At 39.9% G+C, this 12,845-nt stretch overlaps 1 protein-coding gene across 1 annotated transcript in view; it reads right to left on the bottom strand.

The window, feature by feature from the left end:
• Positions 1–12,845, bottom strand: part of MYH9 (myosin heavy chain 9) — a 73,525-nt gene that overhangs the window by 16,997 nt on the left and 43,683 nt on the right. Inside the window, exons 10-19 of the mRNA XM_005150395.4 lie at positions 10,916–11,011; positions 9,728–9,846; positions 8,523–8,675; positions 6,564–6,737; positions 5,678–5,851; positions 4,996–5,110; positions 2,428–2,621; positions 1,994–2,115; positions 1,563–1,632; positions 459–619 (exon numbers count right to left, since the gene is read on the bottom strand). Of these exons, the coding sequence (XP_005150452.1) occupies positions 459–619; positions 1,563–1,632; positions 1,994–2,115; positions 2,428–2,621; positions 4,996–5,110; positions 5,678–5,851; positions 6,564–6,737; positions 8,523–8,675; positions 9,728–9,846; positions 10,916–11,011 (1,378 nt within the window). The remainder of the gene's footprint in view (positions 1–458; positions 620–1,562; positions 1,633–1,993; positions 2,116–2,427; positions 2,622–4,995; positions 5,111–5,677; positions 5,852–6,563; positions 6,738–8,522; positions 8,676–9,727; positions 9,847–10,915; positions 11,012–12,845) is intronic.

Below are 12,845 nucleotides of genomic sequence, written 5' to 3'. Positions count from 1 at the left end.
GCAGATACCATTTTTGTTTTTTAGAACTGTAGCATTTGCAGTCCTACCTAATATCTTAAGAGAAATCCTACACCTCCTGGATCAGTACTGTACTAAGACCTTTTCATTTTTACATTTGCAGTTTGCAGCACTGTCAAAAATTCTGCCTGCTGCATAGTATTCCTGTAGAGAGGAATACACTTCCCTGCTCTGGTAGTATGTGAGATAGCAGGACATGGAGTTTCTTGCAGGTGCCAGAAGTCCAGCATTACAGAGATCAGAAAGTCCTAAAACACCATCATCTCTAACATACAACAAATAAATCATGGCTTTTCTGGCAAAAAAAAGATATAATTTCTAGACAGATCTTTTACAAAGAAACTTGTACCTGAGTGGGAAAAATATATGTTTATATGTGTACTTTATGTACATATGTTTAGATACATTTATGTATGTTCTTTACAAAGTATGATCCTTACTTTCTTGCCAAGTAGCCTCTGCAGCACGCTTGGAAGCCAATAATGACATCTGTGATCTTCAGGTCTCTCTCTTCTTCAAGATGAGCAAGGACTCCAGCTCTGAAGAACACTTTACTCTGTCCAATTCGGTAGAGGTTGGAATCCAGCTCCAATGCTTTGATCTAAAGTGGGAGAGTGAAGAATTCATGTCCTGCAAAGACTGCCTCATATGAAACATGACAAAACATATTTGTGTCTCATGGCTTTAAGATATCCCTTCCCTACAGTAAGCGCTCAGGCCAACCAAAGTTACTAGTTTCCAATACAGTTCTGTCCCAATTAGAGGAGTTGGATCTCAGCCAAGCACAGCATAGAATGGAGGTAACCAGAGAGAAAATATGATAGAAAGCATTGTTAAATACAACACCACATCAAGTCTTCAGAACTATAAGGATGCTGTGAGGAACATATGCGTAGTCCAAAGAACCCTTTCCAAAAGGAAACACATATGTTGACGATTCCTACTTATTTCTTCCCACTCCTAATCTTTATCAAAAAAAGGCACTCCAACTAACTTCCTCATCCTTTAATGGATTTGTGGTCAACACTTACACTAGTGTAAGGGCAATAAGGTACACCCCTTTAAGACAGAAATAAAGTAATTAATTACAGCCAAATTCAATTCAATCCAATCTCCCCTAGTCTTCAAGCTACAGAGCCAAAACTTTCACTTAGAAGAAGGCAATTCTGAATAAATTAATTGGAGCCTTCACTGAAAGCAGTTGTCATCAGCAGACCATTACCAAAAGTTTGTTGAAGCTCATACTTTAACCATGTGCTAAAGATCACATTAATGCTTCTGCACATTTTGATTCCATGAGTACTGCTGGCAACTCAAAGTGTATGTATCTGTGGAAAGATCCTCTTTGCCTAGGATCACCGAACTCCATGCTAGCCAAAAGCCCCCATCTGTGAAGCCAAGAGAAAGGTTTTTGCGCCCTCAGACCAAATGTTTAACTTCAGAATTTTGGTCTGCTAGTATAAGATGCATTTTTAACATGCACAACTCAGATTTCCAAACAACACCCCAAAATATATTCAAGTAGAGTTTCTGGGGTGTCTTACCATCAGCACACAAGCTTGTTTTCCATCCATGAATCCTTTCGGAATTGCATTTGGAGTTAGGATTTCATATCTGAAAAAGAGAAAGCATTAGACTAGTCACACAAGTATATCTGAAAACAAACAAAAACTAAAATCAGTAAAGCATTCCTATGCTATTCTGAATTTGACAATTTATAGTCTTATTAGAAGAAAAAACCTGTATTTCTAGACAACAGAGTACAAAGCAGAAGTCTTGGATGGGCACACTCTATGCCTCCCCTTAACTACACACAAGAGAAGTCAAAGGTGGTTTTGGGAGGCTTTGTGCCAGGAAATACCAACAGCCAGATGTGTTGCCTTTGAAAAGAGTGGCAATCCTCACATAATAAAATACTTCCATTTCTGCAGTTTGCAAAGGTAAAGACTGCTTCAGATTCTTCTCTAGGCCTTACCTTTGTCTGAATTCCTGGAACACAACTCTGTTGGGGAAACCTTGACGACAAATACGGATTCCCTCCAGCACTCCATTACAGCGAAGCTGGTCAAGGACCAAGTGGGGATCTAGTTTTCCAGCCTGGTGACGAAAAGGCATATTTTATTAACACCACGAAGCTTGTACAAAAGGGGTTTATCCCTTGCCTCCTCCTCTTTTTTGCAAAGCAGCCAGTTCTCTCTTTTCCAGTTAGAAGCATTTGAAAGCTTTTATGGCAGCTTAGAAAGAACCAACAGATCAGTCTTCAGGATTTTGGGAAGTATACAGTTACTTAAGATGACTCTGAAGAGAGATTCTGAGGAAACAAACCTTTTTAAAATCTCTTTCAAAACCTGACAAAAGATACCAACTCAGCTACATACCCCAGGAAGTTATTGTTAAAACTGTTTTTACCTTTTTTTCATGGTTGGGGATAATACAGCGGACGAAGTTAGGGTTGGTGTTCCTCAGGGTAGCCATCAGTTTAGCCAGTTGTTCCTTATAGAGCTGTCCCACTGTTCGGAACATACCTTTCCTGGTTTTAAAGGCCCCTGGCAGTGCTGTATCTGACATACCAGCTACCTGATCCAGCCCAACAATACGGTCAACTAAAGAGAGCACAAGAGGGATCATTAAAATTCTGCCACAAACAAAAGAAGCTTTGGAAACTACACAGAACATCTGGGTAGAACGGGATAAATGAGAGGAGCTGCAGGATCCTTTTTGCTTCATCTCTACACAGATGTTGACTCCTGTACAAATTTGTGCAGGGATAGGAGCAGGAAGGAAAAAAAAGCAACAGCTCACTACAGGAAGTATGAGTGATGGAGTCAAACTTACTCCCAAACATATTCTACTGATGCTCTGGATGGCAGCTCTGGAAGAGCAATCTAGGAGTGAGTTTCAAATGCTTCTTCTTGCTCAGGTTACAATGAAAAACAACAAACCAAGAGTTCTAGCTGTTGGCCCAGCAGAGTCTGTTAAGTAGAGTCTATATCTAGTTAACTCTGACCCAGAAGAGGCCACAGCTAGAGAAAAAGCCCAGCTTCACTCTTGCATTACAGGTAGAGCTGCCATGACCGGCGATCAGAAGAAGCAAGTCTACTTGTAAACTGAGCAAGCATGCTAAAAGGCAAGACACAAACCAAACCTCAAGATACCACTGTTTGAGTTATTTTCGGAGTACAAGTAACTCTATGACAGAGACATATACAATATCACTAGGAGAAAGTCAGAACTCCCTGCCCCAACAGTTTCTCCACTATGCCATAGTGACATCCAATCACTGATGAAGCTATCACTTTGATAGATGGACTCCACAGATCTTTTTTTCAATAAAAGCCAGTTAAATCTGAGAGTAGCTGGGACAAGAAGAAACTAAAACATTACTTTTTCACATTGCTCTTCTACGTAGAGGTAAGGATACACCCAACCAACAAAAACCAACTGCAGCACTGTAAGTTTTCACACTCCCATTTTTATTAAGGGTTTTCAAGCTGCTTCTTCACTTTATCTTTAGTGGTTGGCTGATGCCTAAACTCAGGCTCTCAATCTTCACTTCAGAAAATATATCAACTTGTGCTCAACTGGCTTCTGATTAAAAAAAACTGCTAAGAGAAACCCCTACAAAAGAAGAAACAAGAAAGGATGCTCTGATTTATAGCTAATATCAGTTTAGAACTGCTCAGTTCTAGAGCAGCTGTTAAAATAGGGTTAAGGTTGTCCTATCAGAAAAAGGAGGTTATCTTACTAGATGACATCACAGGGAAATCCACAGAAGAGTGTCCCAGATTACAGCTGGAACAATCCTCTTAAAAATCTTGAGCCCTGCAGTCTACATCAAGATAGCAAAGAGGACGGTCACTTGCAACAGAAGATTCAGCTAAGAACAATAAATGAGAACTTATAAGCGATGGTTCAGCTGACATTTCAAGTCCAAAAGGAGCCACACAAAGCAAAGGCCTTGTTAGGCACAACTTGCTGACAGCCATTTTTCATGCAGTACAAGTTCCTTTGCCAAACTAACTTTGCTGATAGTTTAAACTATCAGCAGCTGAAGTCAAATCCCAATACTAGAATAATGTTAAACTGTATTTCAGTTTAAACCTAGTCACAGAAATCATCCTTCCAAATCTTGCAAGAAATACAGCTTTACTAGCTCTGCATTCAAACAACTGACAGGGATTTGCTTTTAGCTGTTAGAACAACCTTTAGCACCTGAGTATGTCCATGTTTTATTTGTATCCACTTGCAAAGTGAGTTTTACTTTTGTTTTAAAGTCCGTGAGGAGCTACTAGCACAAAGCAGAGGAAATGAGCAAGAAAGACAAGCAGGTATGACAGAGGGACAAAGAGAAGTTAACGGAAGCACTTCTTGCATGGCTCTAGGATGCATTACACATGACACAACAGCTGGGTTTCTCAGTCACCTGGTTCTAGATGAAGAATAGGAAAGTGTTCATAGAAATAGGCTCTCTGAACGTTCTGCATCTCTGCAACAGACAGAGACGTCAAAGAAAACCTACCACAGAAAGTGACAGCAACAGTACGACTCAAAAGCAGATAAACTCAGAGAAGATAAAAGTAAAATACTGAACAGCACTGTGGAAAGGATACACTAGCTGCAGGACTGAAAACAGATTCAACCTCAGATCTTGCGTTTGGACTCTTGCAGCTATGCAAGCTGCTGGGACATAATGGTATATTCATATTTTATCCTAGCATTCTTGGTTTCGAGAACTAATTGCTATATATGCAGCAAGCTTAGCATAAGTTAATGCAAGTGAACCTTTCTCTTGAGTTACAGAGAACCTTTAATGAGATACCATGATCTAAGCAAAGGATGTTCCAGATGATGCTCATCTTGGTGGCTTAGTCTTCAGGAAAAAAGCAACACAGCTCATCACAGACTTTTGATGATCAAACAAACTCTCCTACATAAAACAAGAGAAAAACCCCAATGAGATTAAGTTTAATTACATACCATCTTTCCACAGCTCAGACACAAACTTATCCGATGACTGGTGGAGAAGAGTAGCAATGTTATCATTCAGTGGATCCATGTTCTTCATCAGCCATTCATCTGCTTTATAATCCACCTGGAGAAGATAAATACATCAAGAAACTGAGGGGTGTGGGGGATTTTCTGCAGCTCAAGATGCACTGAGGTCCTGCAAAGTCTATAAAAGTAGCACTGAGGTTGCACAATCAACGACAGATCACCTGATCATTCTTGGATTTGCTATCCAAGCAAGCATAACTACAAATTTTAAACCCTAACAAACAGCTGCATGTTCTGTTTTGTCAGTAAAGAGATTTGCAATGCTAATTTGCTCCACCCAGAATGTGACACAAGAAGCCAACCGCATCATTTTTGGTGATGAAGTCTGATGCAAGGTTTCTGAAAAGTACCTCAAATCTCACCAAGCCACAGAGAACAAATTTAAATTGGTGTCAGTTTGACATTGTCAACTGTTCATATATAATTTGCAGACAAATCCCGTAAGGCACATTAAGGTCCACAACAAATGGAACAACGTTGTTAAATCTCCCACTGGTTTCCCATAGGCAGATGTTTAGATAAGTAGCCATTCCTAAGTGGTGGTTACGCATTAGGAAATACAGCAGACATTTCAATGTTCACATTTTAGCTCTGAATTCTTTACCTTGCCAGCATAATGTATGATACAGAAGTCAGCTTTGTCTTTCAACTGTTTTGGCTTCTGAAATTTGGGGTGGGTTCCTTGTTCTTGTACAACTTTTTCCACAAAGCTTTTGTCTGTTGCTTTTGGGAACCAGCACTCTTCATCCAGCAGGGCCAGGATACCAGGAGGCCCAGCCTTAAAGAAGGGAAACATCAAAACATTATTAAATACACTACTATACCAATAATTAAGACATTTAGATGAGTTGAGGAAATAAAAGGATACCTAAGCCTACTCCCCATTACATTCACCTGTTGTTTGGTATCAGCTCTACTAGCTCTACACTAATAAATTGTTAATAATTCTTCAAAATTTTTATGAGAATGTCTCTTCCATGACATTTGTCTAGGCTGGTTTACATGGAAAAAAATCTTTTTAATAGAAGGAACAGTATCACACTGTTTGCAAGATATTCAGGTGTCTAAATGCAGACAGCTGTCAAAGAACATTGCCCAAGCTAGTACTTAAATCTACTATGAAATTCATAGTTTTCTGAGTTTCATTAGGGCAGAATGAAAGCAAGAGATAGTCACAGCTTTCCATCACACTTATAGTTAAGTAAGAAAGATCTACACAAATGAAGACAATTTTGTGAGAGGAAGAAGTGGCTCACTAGATGTGTTTTCATGCCATATTACCTACAGAACTCATACGAACAGATTTATTGGTGACACACTTCAAGGCAAAGAAGAAGCTGTTCACTTCCGCTTCTAAGTGTACCACAACATCAGTAGAGGATTACAAAAGCTACAAAGCTGGTTTCCAGTCTACAGGTAGAGGTTATGTCTTCAATGGCAAAATTAGTGCAGCCATTTCCTGCTGCTTGACGGCAGAACAACAAGCTTACCGGCTTCTCTATGAGGTCAATGCAGGGCTGCAGATCCAGGCCAAAGTCAATGAAATTCCACTCTATGCCCTCCCTCTGGTACTCCTCTTGCTCCAGAATGAACATGGTGTGGTTAAAGAGCTGCTGCAACTTTTCATTGGTGTAGTTAATGCACAACTGCTCAAAGGAGTTCAGCTGATGAAGAAAAAGGCAGAAAGATGTTTGAACAGTTGCTTTTGAAGACACACCTATATTCTCTTAGCAGGAAAAATCACACTTATAGTTCAGGAATTTATGCTAGTGTTCTCTGTGGGGTGGACAGCCCAATGTCAATAAACCCATTTGCTTATGAACTGCCTTTCCAGTCATGTGCCAATGCATCACTGCTGCAATCCCTAGGGAAGTTCATGCACTCTGTTCCTCAGACTTTGCAAAGAAAGTTTAGCTACAAACAGCTGAAGAATTACTGCAGCTACTTCACTTGGGAACAGAAAAGACTCCAGTTTTCTCACAAACTCACAACTGGCAAGTTCTCTTCATAGGAAGAGGAAGCAACAGAAGCCTGAAGACAAATTCCTAAAAGTATGTGGACTGGAAAGTCCCTTTTTAATCCTCATATATAAAAATCAGATGAAGGAAAATGAGGGAAATTTCTTCATCTTGAGACTTCTTCAAACTGTAAGGACAAGATTAATAAATGACAGTGCATCTTCATGTTAGACCACACTAAATATAATGCAGCTGCTAAAGAGAACAGTCCACTTCCATGTTTCAGTAATTCCTAGCAATGTATTTCCATTCCCATCCTTTTCATGAGATCCAGCAACTATGAAACCAACCGTGATCAGAGGGGGAATGAAAAGAGTAAAGTTATTAATGAAATTGAAAACTAAGGCACAGCAAAGTTGATTTTGTTTTTAAATTGGTCCAATTCATTTTGCAGCTGCACATGAGCTAGATCCAGCGTAACAGGTTGATAGGAGCTGCCTAGCTGGGATAATGACAGGACAGTTCTTTTTTGATGGCAGCTTGTTGTTGCTTCTGACTAAGGGTAATGCAAAGCCACATTCTGTGTTTCACAAACATGTTTTTGCCTAACAGTTCACTGCCACCTACAGGGGGAGCTCCCATTTCCCCTCTTTTCCATCTCTCCCTCAACTTTCCCTTCAGCTTTTCCTCACCTACATTTATCTTGCATCAGTTTTTATGCTCAAAGTCCCCTCTGCAGACTGATTCAACTATAAAACACCCTAAGAAGCATTTTTCACAGAGGTAAAGAGGTGACCAGTACAAATGGTTGCAGCCAGGAGCAGAAGAGGAGAGAAGGAGCAAGTTCACTCCTTTTCTGCATCAGGGAGTTGCTGTTAAATCCATTTAGCTGTATGTGAAACCACACTCTGATCCTTGATTTTCAGGCTTCTTTGCAGAAAAGAGCATACATAGGTCAGAATTTATGCTGGATCTGATTTGGTATATACCCTGCCTTCACCTTTCCCCAAAACTCAACTGCAGGAAGAAGAAACCATTTCTAACAATTTTTAATAATGGTAATAGGTTTCAGTGGGTCACCCCTCAAATGTTTTAGGACAGACTAATGTGACATAAAATTTAAGTTCAGTGATGATCCAGTGATGATATTTCTAAAGGACTTCTTTTGTAGGTTAGCAAACTTTTAAGCTGTGAGCTATAAAGAATCAAGAACACCTGGAACTGTGAAATTAAAGTACTTCTAATACACATACCAAAAAGGATGTAAACACCAGAACACACAACAATGAGGTAATGGTTTTTGCAGTACATAAACTACTATAGAATGAGCACTTATTAACTTATCTGAGTTTACTTAGCAGAGATTTCTAGAACAGAATTGGAATATATATCCTATCCAAAACTAAACTCTTCCAGTTTTAAAGTCATTTCCTTCAGCAGTCATTGCTCCACAGTAAACTGTACCAAGTGCAAGGCCTGACATCTCCTTACCTCAAAGATCTCAAAGCCAGCAATGTCAAGGATTCCAATGAAGGATGCACCCTGGCGCTTGGTCTTATCCAATGCCTTGTTGATCCGCATAACCAGCCACCGGAACATACGTTCGTAAGTGGCTTTAGCCAGCGCTTCAATGGCAAAGTCAGCCTAAGCATAAAAAGTCAAAAATCAGGAGTTATAATATATATCCAAAGAAAGGCACATGTTACACTGTTTGGGCATCTAATAGCCCAGCAGTAGGCCAATATTTTCTCTCCATCAAACTCACTGAAAAAGCTTAACTTCAGATGTTATTTTCAATGAAAAGCCAATGGCACATTGACACTCCATAAACAAGAGTGAAGAATTTGTCTTACTTAATTAGTGTGTGAAAGCCAAATTTCAGGATCCTGCCAGTTAGAGAAACCAATGCCTGGTATTCAAGAAAGAAAAGTTATGACCACTCACCTCCAAAAACTATAGTAACACAGCATGTTTCATAGGCCCAAAGGAAAGCATTTAAATTCTTTTCTAACTTGAGATTTCTGAAGCCAAATCCCTCCCTCTCATGCCAATACCCTTCCTGTGATGACACAGGAATAATATGTGTAGTAAGAAATTAAGTATCAAAATTGAAAGGCAGCATGGAAAGGCAGACTGCAATTATTTCCAGACTTTGTGCTCTTCCTAAACCCTTCCATGTTATGTGGACACATTTATTTATACTGAGAATAAGAACATGCTCATAAAGAAGCCATATAGTGAGTAAGCACAGGGGCTTTCCTCCGTTCAGGAGGCCACTAGCTCCTAGGTCAGGTTTCATTTTGAGCACAATCGGATTTAAGAGTGTTACAAAGCTTACAGTCAATTTGAAGGGTGAGCAGCAAATTCTTCCACCCTAGTAGCTGACCTACTCAGAAGTGCCATACAGAATGTACAATACAGAAGTGGTGCTTTCTGTACTACAGCGATTTGAAAATGTCACCTTTGCATACAGCAATGAAGGGATTTACTCCCTTGGGACAGCCAGATTTCTACCTTCATACAAATAAAGTGAGCAAATACTAGAAACAGTATGCTACATTATTCAAGTGTGGTAGCCATACCTTGCAGTCATAAAGATGGTTATTAAAAGCTACAGAAACCTCTAATATATTTGTTAGCTTTGTAGTGGCAAGATTAAAGACTAAAGTACACATTCACTTTTAGAGCATGCATACCTGCTCTTTGGTCTGAGCTTTCTGGACATAATCCCGCCCAACTTTGATGCGAGGAGTCAGGATACCTCTAGTGAAATCCGTCACATTGATACCCAAAAGGTGAGACACTTTCTGAGCAGCTAAAGATGGTCAAAGGAAACAACAAAAAGATGAGTATTCTTCCCTTTTTCTCACAGAAAGCAAGAGAAAAAGAAAAACATTCCTGCAACTGCCTTCCCAAGAGCTTTTAAACACCCTCCCCCCCAAAAAAAAGTTAAATGAACAGGCTGATGAGACAAAAAAAGGTATCTTCAAAAAAACCCAAAAACCCTTGCGACCCAGACTACAGATTGAGTTTCCCCTGAAGCCATGAGAGTAAATTTGAAACGATACTCTCATACCATTAAGTCATAACACAGAAGCTTTACAATGTTCATAGACAGTAATCAATTTAAAGCTATGCCAAGTAATAGATTTCTTAAGCTAAAAGTTCTGTCTTCATGTACTGGTTGGTCTTTGAGGCAACTCTGTAGTTCATACTCAAGATCCAAAACCAAAATGGTTTACTTTCCTCCCCAAAATGTCACTTAGAGCGTATTTTCCATAATAATAGCCAAAAATATAAAAAAGATATATTAGCAAGCTCTTATATTTCTGCAGTATGTCTATAATGAAGGTGTAAGAGTTAAGTCTTCCTTCTATTACGTGAAACATGGTACTATCTATTTACACGTGCAACAATAGGCAGTGCAATTAAAAGATGTACACATACTTTACACCCACCACAAAACTATCCATCTTACTTTTACGGCTGCAAGTCAAACTACCGAATCAGCAAAGAACATTCCTTAAAGTCTGATAATACAGGTTTGTAGGAGCAATTACTCCTAGATTGGCTAAACACACACACACACTACATATTCAAATAGAGTAGTTCTTTTCATCTGGTCATCGCAAGTACTTCCTGGCTAGCCTGGTCACAAGAACAGTGCCACATTCTTGCCCATGGGTGGCTGCAAACACACACTTGGCAAAACAGTGCACACTTGTGTGAAGGAGCATGGCAGCTCCTTTAACAAATAATTCACTTTACAGAAAAACAGGACTCCAGCATTCCCTACATACTGTAATACATTCTTCTACTTGCAAGAACTTCCTGTAGGGGTTTTTCTGCATTTTTGTTTGTGGGATGGAGAGGAGATTGGTTACCTGTGTTGTCTGGCATAGAGGCTTGGTCTGTATTACGCTCCTTCTTGAAGACTATGTTGCCAAGTTGAAGCACACCAGAGATAACCTTCAGCAGACCTTTTAAAAATAATAATAAGAGCTTAGTGGAAGACATCACCAAAAGCCCTGATATGACCCATTTATTTTTCCTGACATGATTAGGAGGCCATTCTCAACATCCCAAAGACTGTTCTGGGAAAAAGCATCAGAGCAATTACCTTATATGACTCTGATTCAGTACACACCCTATCTACTCTATGCAAGACTACGCAGCCTGGAGATTAAGCTATTCTCAACATCACTATAGCAAAGTGAGAAACAAGACTGAGGATAATATGCCATCTTCTAACATATTTTTTGATAAAACATTTATTCCCTGATAAGGGTCCAAATTCACTCACGGAATTCAATACTTAATTTTCCTCAATGACTACTGTTAAACACAGGAAAGAGACAGTTAAGAGTACAAGCAGTTAAGAGGAGGAGGATTTTATTCTTTTAACCCTGTACGGCTTTCAGCTCTCTAACCAAGGTCCATAGTTCATACATTAGAAAGTATGAAGGGCAGCAGGATGTGGGCAGAAGTGCCTGTACTGTAACTATTACTAATTCCCTGATGAATCACCCCACCTATTGCTAATGATATATTCATACTCTTCAAATAGTACGTTACAAAAGCATCATCAGATGCTAGGAGAGGAAAGGCATTTTTCAATACCGTAACATCAATTCAGTTTTCACCACGTATTAATCAAAACCTATTGCATAACAGCTTTTAGTTGCTTTGAGCAAAGCAAACTGCCAGTCACTGGCAAAGGGGATCTTGTACCACAGATGTTTTCTCAGCCCCCAATTTCTACCTGTTTGTGCTGGTTTGGGCTGGGATAGTTAATTTTCTTCACAGTAGCTACTGTGGGGCCATGTTTGGGATTTGTGTTGAAAACAGTGTTGGGAATACACTGGGAATACAGTGAGATGTTTTAGTCACTGCTGAGCACTGCTCACATAGAGTCCAGGCCTTTTCTGCTTCTCACAACACGCCAACAGTGAGTAGGTTGGGGGTGCACAAGAAGCTGGGAGGGGACACAGGAGGGCCAGCTGACACCAACCAAGCAAAGGGATATTCCATGGCTTCATACTCAGCATATAAATATGGGGGAAGTATGAAGGGGGACCTTTGGAGTGATGGTATTTGTTTTCTCAAGTGACTGTTATGTGTGATGAAGTCCTGCTGTCCTGGAGATGACTGAACACCTGCCTGCCCACAGGCAATAGTGACCAAATTCCTTGTGTGCACAGCTTTTGCTTTACTTATTGTCTTCATCTCAAGCCAGGAGGTTTTTCACTTTTGTTCTTCTGATTCTCTCCCCCACCCCACCAGGAGGGAGTGAGTGAGTGGCTGTGTGGTGCTTAGTTGCCATCTGCGGTTAAACCAGGACCCTGTTAGAGAAACATTTGCTCTAAAAGAATATTGTTTTGACAGCAGAGCAAACAAAGGCTCCATATACGCTACCTCAGGACTCACAGAAAAGAAAAATGGAAGTTCCTAGTGGCATGTTATGAAAGTCAGTGGTTTGACAGCTGAATCTGGAGTCCTGGCACTTATTTTGACATTGACTTGAAAAGGAGGATAGTTAGTGCTTAGACTTCACATCAAAACTAAGTAAGCCTACCATCCAGCCAGCTACTGTACATATTATTCTTCTAAGCCTATAAAGAACATTAGAGCACTTTAAACTTTGAACAGCAAGCGCAAAACACTAAAGTTATCTTTGCTGCAGTGGCTGGAACCAATAGATCATCTATGTGACAGCAAAAACATGCCCTAGAGCGTACATTAAAAACCCAACTCAAAAAAACGGAGCATAGCAGGACATCCTGACAATAAATTAGTCTGCCAATTCTTTTATTT

Source organism: Melopsittacus undulatus, chromosome 5, assembly GCF_012275295.1.
Source record: "Melopsittacus undulatus isolate bMelUnd1 chromosome 5, bMelUnd1.mat.Z, whole genome shotgun sequence".
NCBI classification, from domain to species: domain Eukaryota; kingdom Metazoa; phylum Chordata; class Aves; order Psittaciformes; family Psittaculidae; genus Melopsittacus; species Melopsittacus undulatus.
The sequence above is the reverse complement of the archived record's forward strand: the minus strand, read 5'-3'. Positions and strand labels throughout refer to the sequence as shown.